Below are 17,500 nucleotides of genomic sequence, written 5' to 3'. Positions count from 1 at the left end.
TATATATATATATATATATATATATATATATATATATATATATATATATATATATATATATATATATATATTTACATATATATATATGTATATATATATATATATATATATATATATATATATATATATATATATATATATAAATATATATATATAAGTTTATATAGTATATGTTTATATATATATATATATATATATATATATATATATATATATATATATATATATATATATATATATTTTTTACATATATATATATGTGTGTATATATATATATATATATATATATATATATATATATATATATATATATATATATATATATACATATATATGCGCCGCAGAGAGGTCAGTATTGCGCTCCGAATGATATCACTGGTAGTTTTCTGCACAGGCGTATAATCAAGGCCACCAAAAATGGATCTATCTTTCAGTGGTCTCGGTATAACGGTGTATGAACCGAGGGCCATTAAACCTTAAATACTGTCGCTGGTGGCCTGTCCTGTATTGCCACCAGATGCACGATTATGGCTAACTTAAACCTTAAATAAAATCAACGCTGCAGAGGCTAGAGGGCTGCAGTTTGATATGTTTGATAATTGGACAGTTTTCTAGCCTCGGTAATTTATAAGATCTGAGGGCGGACAGAAAAAAGGGCTGCAGACGGACAGACAAATAGCCATCTCAATCGTTTTCTTTTGCAGTGAGCTAAAAGAGGTTGGTGCGAGAGGGTGGGGGGTAGGGGGGGGGGACTCCTTCTCCATGTAGGACCTTCAAGGGGGAATAACAGTCCTAAGTGGAAGCGTAAAGGCTCCTCCTTCAAGGGTCCTTTAGGACGGATTGCTCTTTCGATGCCTGAGACGCCATCCTTCGTTTCTGACCTGGACTTTCACGGGAGGAATGGAAAATACAATAACATATTGGAAAGAGAAAGTTGGAGGAACGAGAAAAAGGGAGACGAAGAAAAGAAGAAAGATGGAGGAGCGAGAAAAATGGAGGCGAAGAGAAAGAGAGAGATGGAGGAACGAGAAAAAGGGAGGCGAAGAGAAGGAGAAAGATTGAGGAACGAGAAAAAGGGAGGCGAAGAGAAAGAGAAAGATGGAGGAACGAGAAAAATGGAGGCGAAAAGAAAGAGAAAGATGGAGGAACGAGAAAAATGGAGGCGAAGAGAAAGAGAAAGATGGAGGAACGAGAAAAAGGAAGACGAAGAAAAGGAGAAAGATGGAGGAAACGAGAAAAAGGGAGACCAAAGAAGAGAAAGAGACAAGATGGAGGGAAAAACGAGGAAGGGAGGAAACGAGAAAAAGGGAGACGAGAGAAGAGAAAGAAATGGAGAACGAGAAAAAGGAGACGAGAGAAGGAGAAAGATGGAGGAACGAGGAAAAACAAAGGGAGACGAAGAGGAAGGAGAAAAGATGAGACGAGAAAAGGGAGACAAAGAGAAAGAGAAGATGGAGGAAGAGAAAAAAAAGGGGAGGTCCGAAGAGAAGGAGAAAGATGGAGGAACGAGGAAAAAAGGGAGACAAAGAGAAAGAGGAAAGATGGAGGAACGAGAAAAACAAAGGGAGAAGAAGAAGAGAAGGAGAAAAGATGGAGGAAAGAGAAAAAGGGAGGCGAAGAGAAGGAGAAAGATGGAGGAACGAGAAAAAGGGAGACGAAGAGAAGGAGAAAGATGGAGGAACGAGAAAAAGGGAGACAAAGAGAAAGAGAAAGAGGATGGAGAAAAAGGGAACGAGAAAAAAGGGAGACGAAGAGAAGGAGAAAGATGGAGGAACAAGAGAAAAAATAGTATCCCTCAAGTGGAGAGAAAAGATGGAGAAAAAAGAAAAAGGGAGGCGAAGAGAAAGAGAAAGATGGAGGAACGAGAAAAATGGAGGCGAAGAGAAAGAGAAAGATGGAGGAACGAGAAAAAGGGAGGCGAAGAGAAAGAGAAAGATGGAGGAACGAGAAAAATGGAGACGAAGAGGGAAGGAGAAGATGGAGGAACGAGCAAAAATGGAAAGACGAAGAGAAAAAACAAAGATGGAGAAAAAAAAGAAAGAAAAAAGGGAGGCGAGAGAGAGAAAGATGGAGGAACGAGGAAAAACAAGGGAGGCGAAAGAGAAAGAGAAAGATGGAGGAACGAGAAAAAGGGAGGCGAAGAGAAAGAGAAAGATGAGGAAAAATAGGAACGAGAAAAAAGGGGAGTACGAAGAGAAGGAGAAAGAGGGAGGAACGATGAAAAAGGAAGACGAAGAAGAGAGAAAGATGGAGGAACGAGAAAAAGGGAGACGAAGAGAAAGAGAAAAGGATGGAGAAGGACGAGACAAGGGAGACGAAGAGAAAAGAGAAAGATGGGGGGACTCCCCCCCGAGAAAAAAGGGAGACGAAATGAAGGGAGAAAGATTGGGAGGAACGAGGAAAAAGGGAAAGACGAGAAAAAGGGGGAGAGAAAGAAATGGAAGGAACGAGAAAAACGAGAGAAAGAGAAAGAGGAAAAGAAATGGAGGAACGAGAAAAAGGGAGACGAAGAGAAAAGATGAGAAAGATGGAACGGAAACGATTGAAAAATTATTAAAAGGGAGACGCAAGAGAAAAGAGAAAGATGGAAGTGTTTTTTGGGTTTCGGGGAACGAGAAAATAAAGAAAACGAGAGGGAAGAGAGAAGAGAGGAAACAAACGAGAAAAAAGGGAGGCGAAGAGAAAGAGAAAGATGGAGGAACGAGAAAAAGGGAGACAAAGAGAAAGAGAAAGATGGAGGAACGAGAAAAAGGGAGACGAAGAGAAAGAGAAAGATGGAGGAACGAGAAAAAGGGAGACGAAGAGAAAAAGAGGAAAGATGGGGGGAACGAAGAAAAAGGGAAAAAGAGAGAGAAAGGAGGAAAGATTGGGGAACGAGAAAAAGGGAGACGAAAGAAAGAGAAAGATCAGAGACGAAGGAAACAAAGATGGAGAGAAGAGAAAGATTGGGAGAACACGAGAAAAAGGAGAAAGATGGAAAGGAATGGGGAACGAGAAAAAAGGGGAGACGAAGAGAAAGAGAAAGATGGGAAGGAACGAGAAAAGGGAGACAAAGCGAAAGAGAAAGATGGCGAGGAACCGAGAAAAAGGGGGACGAACGAAGGAAAGAAGGGGAAAAGGATGGAGAACGAGGAAAAAAGGGAGACGAAATGAAGGAAAGAAAGAAAGGATAACGAGGAAAAAGGGGACGAAGAAAGAAAGGGAAGAAAGAATGGAAGGAACGAAGAAAAAGGGAATGGCGAAAGGAAAGACAAAGATTGGAGGAACGAGGAAAAAAGGGAGACGAAAGAGAAACGAGAAAGATGGAGGAACGAGGAAAAAATGGGAGACGAAGAGAAAGAGAAAGATGGAGGAATAGGAAAAAGGGAGACGAAGAAAAAGGAAAGAGAAAGGTGGAGGAACTAAGAAAAAAGGGAAAGAACGAAACGATAAAGGAGGAAAGAGGAGGACCGAGAAAATAGGGTAGGGGACGAATGAGGAAGAGGAAAGAATGGTGGGAACGAGAAAAAGGGAGACGAAGAGAAGGAGAAAGATGGAGGAACGAGAAAAAGGGAGACGAAGAGAAAGAGAAAGATGGAGGAACGAGAAAAAGGGAGGCGAAGAGAAAGAGAAAGATGGAGGAACGAGAAAAAGGGAGACGAAGAGAAGAGAAGATGGAGGTAACGAAGAGAAAAAGGGAGAAAGAGAAGGAGAAAGATGGGTCGAAGGAACGAGAAAAAGGGAGGAACGAAGAGACAAGAGAAAGATGGGGGTTAGGAGAACGAGGGAAAAAAGGGAGACAAAGAGAAAGAGAAAGATGGAGGAACGAGAAAAGGGGAGACGAAGAGAAAGAGAAAGATTTGGGGAGGAACGAGAGGGAGGGAGACAAAGAGAAAGAGAAAGATGGAGGAACGAGAAAAAGGGAGGACGAAGAGAAGGAGAAAGATGGAGGAACGAGAAAAAGGGAGGACGAAGAGAAAGAGAAAGATGGAGGAACGAGAAAAAGGGAGACGAAGAGAAAGAGAAAGATGGAGGAACGAGAAAAATAAAGGGAGACGAGAGAAAGAAAAGATGAGGAGGAACGAGAAAAAGGGAGACGAAGAGGGAAAGAGAAAGAGGGGAAGGAAACGAGAAAAGGGAGAAAAAGGAAGAGAAACGAAATGAAAAGAGAGGAAACGGAGAAAAAGGGAGACGAAACGAAGAAAAAGAGAAAAGATGGGGGAACGAGAAAAAGAGACGAAGAGGGTAGGAGAAAGAAAAATGCGATGAAATGAAAAAAGGGAGGGGAGGAAACGAGAGGAAAAGAAGAAAAGATGGAGGAACGAGAAAAAAGGAGACGAAGAGAAAGAGAAAGATGGAGGAACGAGAAAAAGGAGACGAAAGAGAAAGAGAAAGATGGAGGAACGAGAAAAAAAGGGACGAAGAGAAAGAGAAAGATGGAGGAACGAGAAAAAGGGAGACGAAAGAGAAGGAGAAAGATTGGAGGAAACGCGAAAAAGGGAGACGAAAAGAGAAAAGAGAAAAGAGGAACGAGAAAAAATGAAAAAAAAGGAGACGAAGAGAAAGAGAAAGATTGGAAGGGAAACGAGAAAAAAGGGAGACGAAGAAAAGAGAAAGAGAAAGATAGGAACGAGAAAAAGGGAGGACGAAAGAGAAGAGAAAGATGGGGGCGTCTGAGGGAAAAACGAGAAAAAGAGAGAGGAAGGAACAGAGGGAAGGCGAGCAAAACGATGGGAGAACGAGAAAAAAGGGAGACGAAGAGAAGGAGAAAGATGGAGAACGACGAAAAAGGGAGACAAAGAAAAATGAAAGAGAAATAGATGGGAGGTAACGAGAAAAATGGAGAAACGAAGAGAAAGAGAAAGATGGAGGAACGAGAAAAAGGGAGAGAAGAAAGAGAAAAGATGCGGAAACGGGAGGGAAGATGGGAGGAAGGAAGGGAAGTAGGAATGGGGGGGGACTAGAAAAAGGGAGACGATAGAGAAAGACGAGGGAGGAATGGAGGAACGAGAAAAAGGGAGAAAGAGGAAGAAAGAAAGAAAAATTGGGGGAACGAGAAAAAGGGAGACGAAGAGAAGGAGAAAGATGAGGAACGAAAACAAGGAGGCGTAAGGAAAGGAAAGAGAAAAAGATGGAGGAAGGAGGAAAACGAGAAAAAGGGAAGACGGAAGAGAAAAGGAAGAAAGAAAATGAGGAACGAGAAAAAGGGAGACGACGAGAAAGAAAGGGAAAGACGGAAGAGGAAGGCAGGAGGAACGAGAAAAAGGGGAAGAACGAAGAAAAGGGAAGAAGAAAGAATGGGGTTGGGACGAGAAAAAGGGAAGAACGAAAGAGAAAGAGAAAGTGGGGGAACGAGAAAAAGGGAGACGAATGAGGAAGGAAAGAAAGGAGGAACGAAGGGAAAAAGGGGGAACGAGAAAAAAGGGAAAGAGAAAGATGGAGGAACGAGAAAAAGGGAGGAGAAGAAATGAAGGAAGAAAGAAAAATGGAGGAAAAAGAGGAAAAAGGGAAAGGAAACGAAGAGAAAGAGAAAGAGAGGAAGAGGAAAAAGGTGGCGACGAAAAGAAAAGAAGGAAGAAAGATGGAGGAAAAACCAAGGAAAAAAGGGAAAGGACGAAATGAAGGAAGGAAAGAAAATGGACCCAGAAAAAACGAAGAAAAAAGGGGAACCCCGAAAAAAAAAAAGGGAAAAAGGGAAAGGAGAAAGGATGGGGAAGGAACGGGAGGAAAAAAGGGAAGACGACGAAGAAAGAAAGAAGAATGGGGGAGGACACGAGAAGAAAGAGAAAGATGGGAGGAACGAAAGAAAAAGGCGACGAAGGAAAGAGAAAGATGGAAGGAACGAAAGAAAAAGGGAGACGAAGAGAAAGAGAAAGATGGAGGAACGAGAAAAAGGGAGACGAAGAGGAAAGAGAAAAGATGGAGGGGGAACGAGAAAAAGGGGAGACGAAGAGAAAGAGAAAGATGGAGGGAACGAGAAAAAAGGGGAGACGAAATGAAGGAAGGAAAGAGGGAGGAACGAGAAAAAGGGGACGAAGAGAAAGAAGAAAGATTGGAGGAACGAGAAAAAGGGTGAGAACGAATGAAGGCGATGAAAGATGGAGGAACGAGGAAAAAAGAGACCGGGAGGAGAAATAGAAAGATGGAGGAACGAAGAAAAAAGGGAAGACGAAGAGAGGAGGAAAGATGAAGGACCCCCCGTCAGAAAAAGGGAGACGAAATTGAAGGAGAAAGATGGAGGAACGGAAGAAAAGGGAGCACGAAGAAAAAGGGAAACGAGAAAGATGGAGGAAAACGAGAAAAAGGGAGGGACGAGAGAAAGTAGAAAGAATGGAGGAACGAGAAAAAAGGGAGACGAAGAGAAAGAGAAAGAATGGGGAAGGAACGAGGAAAAACGGGAGACGAAGAGGAAAGAGAAGATGGAGGAAAAACGGGAAGAAAAAGGAGAGACGAAGAGAAAGAGAAACATGATGGAACGGAGAAAAAGGGAGACGAAGAGGAGAGAAAGATGGGGAAACGAGAAAAGGGGGACGAAGAGGTAAGACAAAGAGAAAGAGAAAGAGGGAGGAACGAAAAAAGGGAGACGAAGAGAAGGAGAAAGATGGAAAAGGAACGAGAAAAATAGAGACCGAAGAGAAAAGATTGAGCCAAAACAGAAAAAGGGAGGCGAAGAGAAAAGAAGATGGAGGAACGAAGAAAAATGGAAAAAGGGACCGAAGAAAGAGAATGATGGAGGAAACGAAGGGCAAAAAGGGAAAGCGAAGAAAGAAAAGATAAAGATGGATAACCGAGAACATGGAAGACGAAGAGAAGGAGAAAGATGGAGGAACGAGAAAAATGGAGACGAAGAGAAAAGATGGAGAAAAAAGAAAAAGGGAGGCGAAGAGAAAGAGAAAGATGGAGGAACGAGAAAAAGGGAGGCGAAGAGAAAGAGAAAGATGGAGGAACGAGAAAAAGGGAGGCGAAGAGAAAGAGAAAGATGGAGCACGGACAAGGGAGACGAAGAGAAGGAGAAAGATGGAGGAACGAGAAAAAGGGAGACGAAATGAAGGAGAAAGATGGAGGAACGAGAAAAAGGGAGACGAAGAGAAAGAGAAAGATGGAGGAACGAGAAAAGGGAGGCGATGCGAACGAGAAATATGAGGAACGAGAAAAATGGAGAACGAAGAGGAAGGAGAAAGATGGATGAACGAGAAAAATGGAGACGACGAGAAATATGGAGAAAAAGAACAAGGGAGGGCGAAGGAAAGAGAAGATGGAGGAACGAGAAAAAGGGAGGCGAAGAAGAAAGAGAAAGATTAGGGAACGCGAAAAAAGGGAGCGAAGCGAAGAGAAAATGGAGGAACGAGAAAAGGGAGACGAAAGAGAAGTAGAACGATGGGGAACGAGAAAAGGGAGACGAATGAGGAGAAAGTATGAGGAACGAGAAAAAGGAGACTAAGAGAAAGAGAAAGAAAATGGAGGAACGAGAAAAAGGGAGACAAGAGAAAGAGAAAGATGGGGGACGAGAAAAGGGAGACTAAATGACAGAGAAAGGATGGAGGAACGAGAAAAAGGGAGACGAAGAGAAGGAGAAAGATGGAGGAACGAGAAAAAGGGAGACGAAGAGAAAGAGAAAGATGGAGGAACGAGAAAAAGGGAGACGAAGAGAAAGAGAAAGATGGAGGAACGAGAAAAAGGGAGACGAAGAGGAAGAGAAAGATGGGGGAACGAGAAAAAGGGAGACATAATGTAGAAGGAGAAAGATACGAGGAACAGAGAAAAAAGGGGAGGCGAAGAGAAAAGAGAAAGATGGAGGAACGAGAAAAGGGAGACGAATAAAAGAGTAAAGATGGAGGACGAGAAAAGGGAGGACCGAAGAGAAGAAGAAGATGGAGACGAGAAAAAGGGAGACAAGAGGAAGAGAAAGATGGGGGAACGAGAAAAGGGAGACGAAGATAAAGAGAAAGATGGGGGAAGAGATAAAAGGGGAGACCAATGAAGGAGAAAGATGGAGGAACGAGAAAAAGGGGGACGAAGAGAAAGAGAAAGATTGGAGAACGAGAAAAAGGGAGACGAAATGAAGGAGAAAGATGGAGGAACGAGAAAAAGGGAGACGAAGAGAAAGAGAAAGATGGAGGAACGAGAAAAAGGGAGACGAAGAGAAGGAGAAAGATTGAGCACGGAAAAGGGAGAAACGAAATGAAGGAGAAAGATGGAGGAAAGAGAAAAATGGAGACTGCAGAGAAAGGAAAGATGGAGGAAACGGAAAAGGGAGACAAGAGAAAGAGAAAGATGGAGGAACGAGAAAAAGGGAGACGAAGAGAAAAGAAAAGTGGAGGAACGAGAAAAAAGGGAGAACGAAGAGAAAGAGAAAGATGAGAACGAGAAAAAGGGAGACGAAGAGAAGAGAAAACATTGAGAACAGAAAACATGGAGACGAAGAGGAAGAGAAAGATGGGGGAACGAGAAAAAGGGAGACGAAGAGTAAGAGAAAGATGGAGGAACGAGAAAAAGGGAGACGAAGAGAAAGAGAAAGATGGAGGAACGAGAAAAAGGGAGGCGAAGAGAAGGAGAAAGATTGAGGAACGAGAAAAAGGGAGCAAAGAGAAGAGAAAGATTGGAGGAAAGAGAAAAAGGGGGACGAAGAGAAAGAGAAAGAATGGAGGAACGAGAAAAGGAGACGTAGAAAGGAGAAGATGGAGGAACGAGAAAAAGGGAGACGAAGAGAAAGAGAAAGATGGAGGAACGAGAAAAAGGGAGACGAAGAGAAAGAGAAAGATTGAGGAACGAGAAAAAGGGAGACAAAGAGAAAGAGAAAGATGGAGGAACGAGAAAAAGGGAGACGAAGAGAAGGAGAAAGGATTGAGGGAACGAGAAAAAGGGAGACAAAGAAAAGAGAAAGATGGAGGTAACGGAAAAAGGGAGACGAAGAGAAGTAGAAAGATTGAGGACAGAAAAATGGAGACAAAGAGAAAGATAAGATGAGGAACGGAAAATGGAGATGGGGGGGGCTAAGAAAGAAAGATGAAGGAAAACGAGAAAATGTAGACGAAGAGAAAGAGAAAGATGGAGGAACGAGAAAAAGGGAGACGAAGAGGAAGAGAAAGATGGGGGAACGAGAAAAAGGGAGACGAAGAGAAAGAAAGATGGGGGAACGAGAAAAAGGGAGACGAAATGAAGGAGAAAGATGGAGGAACGAGAAAAAGGGGGACGAAATGAAGGAGAAAGATGGAGGAACGAGAAAAAGGGAGACGAAGAGAAAGAGAAAGATGGAGGAACGAGAAAAAGGGAGCGAAGAGAAAGACAAAGATGGAGGGAAACGAGAAAAGGGACGAAGAGAAAGAGACCGATGGAGGAACGAGAAAAGGGAGTACTAAGAGAAAGAGAAAGATGGATGAACGGGAAAAAAAGGGAGACGAAGAGAAAGAGAAGATGGAGGAACGAAGAAAAAGGGAGACGAAGAGAAGGAGACAAGAGGGAGGAACGCGAGAAAAAGGGGACGAAGAGAAAGAGAAAGATGGAGGAACGAGAAAAAGGGAGACTAAGAGAAAGAGAAGATGGCTGGAAACGAGAAAGGGAGAACGAAGAGAAAAGAGAAAGATGGAGGAACAGAAAAATGGGAAGACAAGAGGAGAGAAGATGGGGACGAGAAAAAGGGAGACGAAATGAAAGAGGAGATGGAGGAACGAGAAAAAGGGAGGCAAGAGCAAGACCAAGATGAGGAACGAGAACAAAAAGGGAGACGAAGAGAACAGAGAAAGATGGAGGAACGATAAAAAGAGGAGACGAAGAGAAAGAGAAAGATGGAGGAACGAGAAAAGGTAGGAACGAGAAAAAGAGACGATTGAAGGGAAAGAAAGGAGGAGGAACGAGAAAAAGGGGACGAAGAAGAAAGAGGAAAGGAATGGAAAGCGAAACGAGAAAATAGGAGAGAAAAACGAAGAGAAGGAGAAAGATGGGAGGAAGAAAAAGGGAAAAAGGGAAAGAAAAACGGAAAAAGAGAAAGAGGAAGATGAGACGAAAAAGAAAAAGGGAAGACCCCCGGGAAAAAGAGAAAGGAGTAGATGAGGAAAAGAGAAAAAACGTGAGTCGTAAGAGCAAGAGAAAGAGAGGAAACGGAGAAAAAGGGCGCGAAGAGAAGGAGAAAGATGAGGAACGAGAAAAAACAAAAAAAGGGAGACAAAGAGGAAAAAAGGGAGGAAAGAAATGGAGGAACGAGAAAAAGGGAGGCGAGGAGAGAGAACAAAGATGGAGGAACGAGAAAAAAGGGAGAGAAGAAGAAAGAAAAAGAAATGGAGGAAAAAAAGAAATAAAAAGGGAGGCGAAGAGAAAGAGAAATGGAGGAAAACGAGGAAAAATGAGACGAGAAAAGAAAAAGAGAGAGGAGGAAACGAGAAAAAAAGGAGGCGAAGAGAAAGAGAAAAGATGGAGGAACGAGAAAAATGGAGACGAGGAAAAAAGGAAGGAAGAAAAGAAAGCGGAACGAAGAAAAAATGGAGAACGAGAAAAAGAGATGGAGGGAAGAAAAAGGGAAAAAGGGCGAACAAGAGAGAGAGAAATGGAGAACGAGAAAAAGGGAGGCGAAGAGAAAGGAGAAAGATGGAGGAAGAAAAAGGAACGAGAAAAAGAGGCGAGAGAAAGAAAAGATGGAGGAACGAGAAAAAAGGGAAGACGAAAGAGAAACGAAGAAAAAGGGAAGAGAAAGATGGCAGGAAGCGAAGAAAAAAGGGAGGCGAAGGAAGAAAAAGGGACAAGATGGAGGAACGAGAAAAAAGGGAGACGAACGGGAAGAAAGCGAAAGAATGGAGGGAAAGGAAGAAAAAGGGAAAAGGAGGAACGAGAAAAAGGGAAAGAGAAGATGGAGGAAGGGGAAAAAGGGAAAAAGGACGAAGGAAAGGAAAGAAAAGAAAGATGGAAGGAAAAACGAAGAACAAAGGGAAAAAAGGACGAAGCGAGAAAAAGGGAGAAAGAATGGAGGAACGAGAAAAAGGGTAGGAACGAAGAAAAAAGGGGAAGAGGAAAAGGAATGGAGGGAACGAGAAAAAGGAGGACGAAGAGAAAGAGAAAGAATGGGGGCGGAACGAAGGAAAAAGGGAGAACGAAGAGGGAAAGAAGAAAGAAATGGAGGAACGAGGAAAAACAAAGGGAAGGACGAAGGGAAGGAAGGAAAAAGGGATGGCCGGGGGGAACGAGGAAAAAGGAGACGAAATGAAAAGGAGAAAGAAAAATGGAGGAACGAGGGAAAAACGGAAGGCGGAAAAAGGGAGAAAAGAAACAAAGGATGGGGGAAGGAAATAAGGAACGGAGGAAAAAAAAGGGAGCGAAGAGAAAGAGAAAGATGGAGGGAAACGAAAAAGGGAAAAAGGGAAGACGAAGAAAAAGGGAAAGAAAAAGATGGAAGGAAATGGAACGAGAAAAAGGGAGTACGAAGAGAAGAAAGATGAGGAAGGGGAAAAACGAAGGAAAAAGGAAAAAAGGGAGAAAACGAAAAAAGAGGGAGAGAAAAGAGGGGGAACGAAGAGAAAAAGGGACGAAATGAGGAAGAAAGAAAAAGGGAGGAACGAAGAAAAAGGGAAAGGCCTGGAGGGAGAAAGAAAAACAAAGAGGAAGGGAGAACGAAAAACGGGAGAAAAAGGGGAGAAAGAAATGGAGAACGAGAAAAAAAAAGGGAGACGAGAGAAAAGGAGAATGATGGAGGCAGAAAAACGAGAAAAAAGAGAACGAAGAGAAAAAGAAGTGGGGGGGGGGGAAGGAACGAGAAAAAGAGACGAGAAAGAAAGAAAGAAAGAAATGGATCGGGGGAAAGGAAAAACGAGAAAAAGGGAGACGAAGAGGGCAAAGAGAAAGAGGAAGGAACGAAAAAGGGAGGGCGAGAGGGAAAGACAAAGATGGTAAGGAACGAGAAAAAGAGACGAAGGAAGAAGGGAAAAAGGGAAAGATGGGGGGAAGGAACGGAAAGAAAAAGCGGAAAAAGGACGAAGAGAAAGGAGAAAGATGGAGGAACGAGAAAAATGGGAGGCGAAGAAAGAAAGGGAGAAAGAGGAAAGTGAACCGAGGGAAAAAGGGAGACGAAGAGAAAGAGAAAAAGATGGAGGGAAAGGAAACGAAACGAAAAAAAAAAGGGAAGGGACGAAAGGAAAGAAAGAAAGGACAAAAAGGGATGGAAGGAACGAGAAAAAGGGGAGACGAAGAAAGGAAGAAAGAAAGGATTGGTGGGAACGAGAAAAAGGGAGAGAAGAGGAAAGGAGAAAGATGGAGGAAACGAGAAAAAAGGGAGCGAAGAAAGAAAGAACAAAAGAAAAATGGAGGAACGAAGAAAAAGGGAAAGAAGAAAGAGAAAGAAGAAAGAAAAATGGAGGAACGAGGAAAAAAGGGAGACGAAGAGAAAGAGAAAGATGGAGGAACGAGAAAAAGGGAGACGAAGAGAAAGAGAAAGATGGAGGAACGAGAAAAAGGGAGACGAAGAGAAAGAGAAAGATGGAGGAACGAGAAAAAGGGAGACGAAGGACGGAGCAAGAAATGGAGGAAACGAGAAAAAAGGGAGGACGAAGAAAAAGAGAAAGATGGAGGAAACCGAGAAAAAGGGAGACCAAAGAAGAAAGGAAGAATGATGGAAAGGAACGAGAAAAATTGGAGGAAACGAAGGAAAAAGGGAGGAAAGATGGAGGAACGAAGAAAAAAAGGGAAAGACGAAGAGAAAGAGAAGATGGGGGAACGAGAAAAAGGTGAGACGAAGAGGAAAGAGAAGATGGAGAAGAGGAACATGAAAAAGGGGGCGAGGCCGAAAAGAGAAAGAACAAAGATAGGAGGAAGGGCCCGAGAAAAAAGGGAGACGAAGAGAAGAGAAAGATGGAAGAAACGAGAAAAAGGGAGGCAAAGAGAAAGAGAAAGATGGAGGAACGAGAAAAAGGGAGGCGAAGAGAAAGAGAAAGATGGAGGAACGAGAAAAAGGGAGGCGAAGAGAAAGAGAAAGATGGAGGAACGAGAAAAAGGGAGACGAAGAGAAAGAGAAAGATGGAGGAACGAGAAAAAGGGAGACGAAGAGAAAGAGAAAGATGGGGGAACGAGAAAAAGGGAGACGAAGAGAAGAGAAAGATGGAGGAACGAGAAAAAAGGGAGGCGAAGAGAAAGAGAAAGATGGAGGAACGAGAAAAAGGGAGGCGAAGAGAAAGAGAAAGATGGAGGAACGAGAAAAAGGGAGACGAAGAGAAAGAGAGATGGCAAGGCAAATGCGAGGGAAAAACGGGGGGAACGAGAAAAAGGGAGACCGAAATGAAAGAGAAAGATGGAGGGAACGAAGAACAAGGGAAAGGCGAAGAAAGAAAGACAAGATGGAGGAACGAGAAAAAAAGGGAGACGAAAAGAGAAAGGAGGAAAGATGGAGGAACGAGGAAAAAAGGGAGGACGGAAGAGAAAGAAAAGATGGAGGAACGAAGAAAAAGGAAAGACGAAAGAATTAAAGGAGGAAAGAGGAGGAACGAGAAAAAGGGAGGACGAAGAGGAAAGAGAAAAGATGGCGGAACGGAAGGAAAAGGAGACAAAGAGGAAAAAGGGAGAATGATGGAGGAACGAAGAAAAATGGAAAGACGAAAGAGGAAAGGCGAAAGATGGAGGAAACGATGAAAACAAAGGGAGGACCCGAAGAGAAAGAGAAAGATGGGGAACGGAAGAAAAAGGGAGGACGAGAAAAAAAGGGAAAGGAGAAAGATGGAGGAACGAAGAAAAAGGGAAGGCGAAGAAGAAAGCAAAGATGGGGAAGGAGGAACGAGAAAAAGGGAGGGCGAAGGAAAGGAAAGATGGAGAAAGAAAAAGGGAGGACGAAGAGAAAGAGAAAGATGGAGGAACGAGAAAAAGGGAGGCGAAGAGAAAGAGAAAGATGGAGGAACGAAAGAGAAAGTGGAGGAACGAGAAAAAGGGAGGACGAAGAGAAAGAGAAAGATGGTGGAACCGAGGAAAAAAGGGACGAAGCGAAGAGGAAAGGATTGGAGAAACGAAGAAAAAGTGGGAGACGAAATGAAGGAGAAGATGGGGAACGAGAAAAAGGGAAAAAGGCGACGAAGAGAAGAGAAAGATGGAGGAACGAAGAAAAAGGGAAAGGCGAAGAAGAAAGACAAAGATGGAGGAAACGGAAAGAAAAAAGGGAGACGAAGAGAAGGAGAAAGAGAGGCACGGAACGAGAAAAAGGAGAGACACGAAGAAGAAAGAGAAATGATGGCCTGGAGCCCCGAAGGAAAGATGAAAAAGGGAGTACGTAAAGAGAAAGAGAAAGATGGAGGAAACGAAGAACCAAAAGGGGAGACGAAGCGAAGAGAAACGTGAAGAACGAGAAAAAGAAAAAGGTAGGACGAAGGAAGAGAAAAGATGGGGGAACGAGAAAAAGCGAGCGGAAGAGGAAGAGAAAGATGGGTGGGGAACGAAGAAAAAGGAGACGAAGAGAAAGAGAAAGATGGAAGGAACGAAAGAAAAAGGGAGGCGGAAAGAGAAAGGACAAGATGGAGGGAGGACGAGAAAAAGGGAGGACGAAGGGAGAAAGAGAAAGATGGAGAACGAAGGGGGGAAAAGGGAAAGACGAAAGAGAAAGAGAAAGATGGAGGAACGAGAAAAAGGGAACGGAAGAGGAAAGAGAAAGATGGAGGAACGAAAAGGAAAAAAAGGGAAGGACGAAAGAGAAGGAGAAAGATTGGCAGGAACGAGAAAAAGGGAAAAAGGGCGAAGAGAAAAGAGAAAGATGGAGGAAGGAACGAAAGAAAAAGGGAAAAGACAAGGGAAAGAGAAAGATGGGAAGGAACGGGGGGAAAAAAAGGGAGACGAGAAAGAGAAAGAGAAAGATGGAAGGAACGAAAAAAGGAAGACGAAAGGGAAAGGAGAAGATGGAGGAACGAGAAAAAGGGAGGACGAAAGAGGAAGAGAACGATGGCGGGAACGAGAAAAGGAAGACGAAGAGAAAGAGAAAGAATGGAAAGGAACGAGGAAAAAGGGAGACGAAGAGGAAAGCGAAAGATGGAGGAAGGAACCGAGAAAAAAGGGAGGACGAAGAGAAAGAGAAAGATGGAAGGAAGGAACGAAGAAAAAGGGATGACGAAGGAAAGAAGGAAAGAAAGTCTGGGAGGAACGAGGAAAAGGGAAAAAAGGGAGACGAGACAAAGAGAAAGATGGGGAACGAGAAAAAGGGAGAAAACGAAGAGAAAGAGAAAGATGGAGGAACGAGAAAAGGGAAAAAGGGAGACGAAGAGGAAGAGGAAAGATGGTCGGGGTCGGGAAAACGAGAAAAAAGGAGGCGAAATGAGAAAGAGAAAGATGGAAGGAACGAGCAAAAAGGGAAAGAGAAAAGAGAAAAGAGAAGATGGAGGAACGAAGAAAAGGAAGACGAAGGAGAAGGAGAAAGATTGAGGAACGAGAAACAAGGGAGACAAAGAGAAAGAGTTAAAGATGGAAGGAAACGAGAAAAAAGGGAGACGAAGAGAAGGAGAAAGATTGAAAGGACCGAGAAAAAGGGGAAAAACGGGAAGAGAAGGAGAAAGATTGAGGAACGAAAGAAAAAAGGGAGACGAAGAGAAAGAGAAAGATGGCAGGAAAACGAGGGAAAAAGGGAGAAAAGAGAAAGAGAAAAGTGAGGAACGAGAAAAAGTGGAGGGACGAAGAGAAAGAGAAAGATGGAGAGGAACGGAAGAAAAAGGGAGACGAGAGAAAGCGAAAGATGAGGAACGGAGATAAAGGGAGACGAATGAAGAAGAGAAGATGGAGGAACGAGGGAAAAAGGGAAAAAAGGGAGACGAAGAGAAAGAGAAAGAGGAGGAACGAGGAAAAAAGGAGACGAAGAGGAAAGAGAAAGATGGAGGAAGGAACGAGAAAAAGGGGGAACAAAGAGAAGAGAAAGATGGAAAGGAGGAACGAGAAAAAGGTGAAGGAACGAAGAGAAAGAGAAAGATTGGGAAACGAAGAAAAAGGGAGACGAGGAGAAAGAGAAAGATGAGGAACGAGAAAAAGGAGAGACAAAGACAAAGAGAAAGATGGAGGACGAGAAAAAAGGGAGACGAAGAGAAGGGAGAAAGATTGAGGAAACACGAGAAAAAGGATTGGACGGAAGAGAAGGAGAAAGATTGAGGAACGAGAAAAAGGGAAAAAAAGCCAAAGGGAGGAAAGAGAGGAAAGATGGAAAGGGAACGTAGAAAAGGGAGACGAGTAGGGAAGGAGAAAGATTGAGGAACGAGAAAAAGGGGAGCGAAGCGAAGGAGAAAGAAAATTGAGGGAACGGAGAAAAAGGGAGACAAAGAGAAAGAGAAAGATGGAGGAACGAGGAAAAATGTGCGAACGGGAGAGAAAGAGGAAAGATTTGAGGAACGAAAGGAAAAAAAGGGAGGCGAAGAGAAAAGAGAAAGGTGGGAAGGAACGAAGAAACAGGGAGACGAAGAGAGGAGAAAAGATGGAGAGCCGAGAAAAAAGGGAGGCGAAGGAGAAAGAGAAAAAGGATGGAGGAACGCGAAAAAGGATAGAAGAGAAGGAGAAAGATTGAGAACTGGAAAACGGGAGGCGAAGAAGAAAAAGGGGGAGAAAATGGGAGGAACGAGAAAAAGGGAGAGACGAGACAGAGAAAGATGGAGAACCGAGGAAAAAATGGAGGCGAAAAGAGAAGGAGAAAGATTGAAGGAACGCGAAAAAGCGGCGTGGGAAAAGAACGAGAAAGGAGAGAACGAAGAAAAAGGGAGGCCGAAAGGAGAACAAAAATGGAGGAACGAGGAAAAAGGGAGGCGAAAAGAGAAAGAGGAAAGATGGAGGATACGGAGAAAAATGGAGAAGAAGAGAAAGAGAAAAGATGAGAAAAACGAAAAAAGGGAGCGTGAAAAGGAAAGAGACAAGATGGAAAGGAAACGAGAAAAAGCGGAGGCGAGGAAAGAAAAGAGAAAGATTGAGGAACGAAGAAAAAGGGAGGCGAAGAGAAAAGAGAAAGATGGAAGGAAGAGAAAAATGGAGACGAAAGAAAGAGAAGATGGGGAACGAAAAAAAGGGAGTATGAAGAAGAAAAGGAGGAAAGATGAGCGAACGAGAAAAATGAGGCGAAGAGAAAAGAGAAAGTTGGAGGAAAGAGAAAATGGAGGCGAAGAGAAAGAGAAAGATGGAGGAAAGAGAAAAATGGAGGCGAAGAGAAAGAGAAGATGGAGGGAAAGAGAAAAATGGAGGCGAAGAGAAGGAGAAAGATTGAGGGAAACGCGAAAAATGGAGGCGAAAAGAAAGAGGGAAGAGGAGGAACGAGGGAAAATGGAGCGAAGAGAAAGAGAAAGATTGAGGAACGAAAAAAAAAGGCGAGACGAAGGAAAAGGAGCAAGATTTGAGGAACGAGAACATGGAGCAAGAGAAAGATGAAAAAAAGAGAGGAACGAGGGGGGGAAAAAAGGGAGACGAAAAGAGAAAGATTAGAACGAGAAAAGGGAGACGAAGAGAAGGAGAAGGAAAGATTGAGAACGAGGAAAAAAGACAAAGAGAAAGGAAAGATGTAAGGAACGAGAAAAATGGAGACGAAGAGAAACGAGAAAGATTGAGG

General features: G+C 43.2%; 7 protein-coding genes across 7 annotated transcripts; all 7 read left to right on the top strand.

The window, feature by feature from the left end:
* Positions 1–1,156: 1,156 nt before the first annotated feature.
* Positions 1,157–3,405, top strand: LOC135202155 (trichohyalin-like). The gene is made up of 3 exons (XM_064231408.1): positions 1,157–1,627; positions 2,200–3,070; positions 3,161–3,405. Exons 1-3 carry the CDS (start codon positions 1,157–1,159, stop codon positions 3,403–3,405), a joined length of 1,587 nt encoding a protein of 528 aa, XP_064087478.1.
* A 2,569-nt stretch (positions 3,406–5,974) lies between these two features.
* On the top strand, positions 5,975–6,521 carry LOC135202154 (uncharacterized). Its single transcript, XM_064231407.1, has 2 exons — positions 5,975–6,051; positions 6,185–6,521. The coding sequence occupies exons 1-2, from the start codon at positions 5,975–5,977 to the stop codon at positions 6,519–6,521; spliced, it is 414 nt and encodes a 137-aa protein (XP_064087477.1).
* A 2,627-nt stretch (positions 6,522–9,148) lies between these two features.
* LOC135202153 (zinc finger CCCH domain-containing protein 13-like) lies at positions 9,149–9,682 on the top strand. The gene has a single exon (XM_064231406.1). It carries the CDS (start codon positions 9,149–9,151, stop codon positions 9,680–9,682), a length of 534 nt encoding a protein of 177 aa, XP_064087476.1.
* On the top strand, positions 9,679–13,584 carry LOC135202152 (trichohyalin-like). Its single transcript, XM_064231404.1, has 4 exons — positions 9,679–9,782; positions 10,965–11,214; positions 11,768–12,834; positions 12,999–13,584. The coding sequence occupies exons 1-4, from the start codon at positions 9,679–9,681 to the stop codon at positions 13,582–13,584; spliced, it is 2,007 nt and encodes a 668-aa protein (XP_064087474.1).
* A 33-nt stretch (positions 13,585–13,617) lies between these two features.
* Positions 13,618–14,280, top strand: LOC135202151 (uncharacterized). Its single transcript, XM_064231403.1, has one exon. It carries the CDS (start codon positions 13,618–13,620, stop codon positions 14,278–14,280), a length of 663 nt encoding a protein of 220 aa, XP_064087473.1.
* Positions 14,281–14,831: 551 nt separating this feature from the next.
* Positions 14,832–15,675, top strand: LOC135202150 (uncharacterized). Its single transcript, XM_064231402.1, has 2 exons — positions 14,832–15,383; positions 15,505–15,675. Exons 1-2 carry the CDS (start codon positions 14,832–14,834, stop codon positions 15,673–15,675), a joined length of 723 nt encoding a protein of 240 aa, XP_064087472.1.
* Positions 15,676–15,699: 24 nt separating this feature from the next.
* LOC135202149 (nucleolar protein 58-like) lies at positions 15,700–16,065 on the top strand. Its single transcript, XM_064231401.1, has one exon. The coding sequence runs from the start codon at positions 15,700–15,702 to the stop codon at positions 16,063–16,065; it is 366 nt and encodes a 121-aa protein (XP_064087471.1).
* Positions 16,066–17,500: the final 1,435 nt, after the last annotated feature.

The sequence above is a fragment of the Macrobrachium nipponense genome, chromosome 30 (genome assembly GCF_015104395.2).
Source record: "Macrobrachium nipponense isolate FS-2020 chromosome 30, ASM1510439v2, whole genome shotgun sequence".
Lineage (NCBI taxonomy): Eukaryota > Metazoa > Arthropoda > Malacostraca > Decapoda > Palaemonidae > Macrobrachium > Macrobrachium nipponense.
Note: the sequence above shows the minus strand (reverse complement) of the source record. Positions and strands in the feature narration are given on the sequence as shown.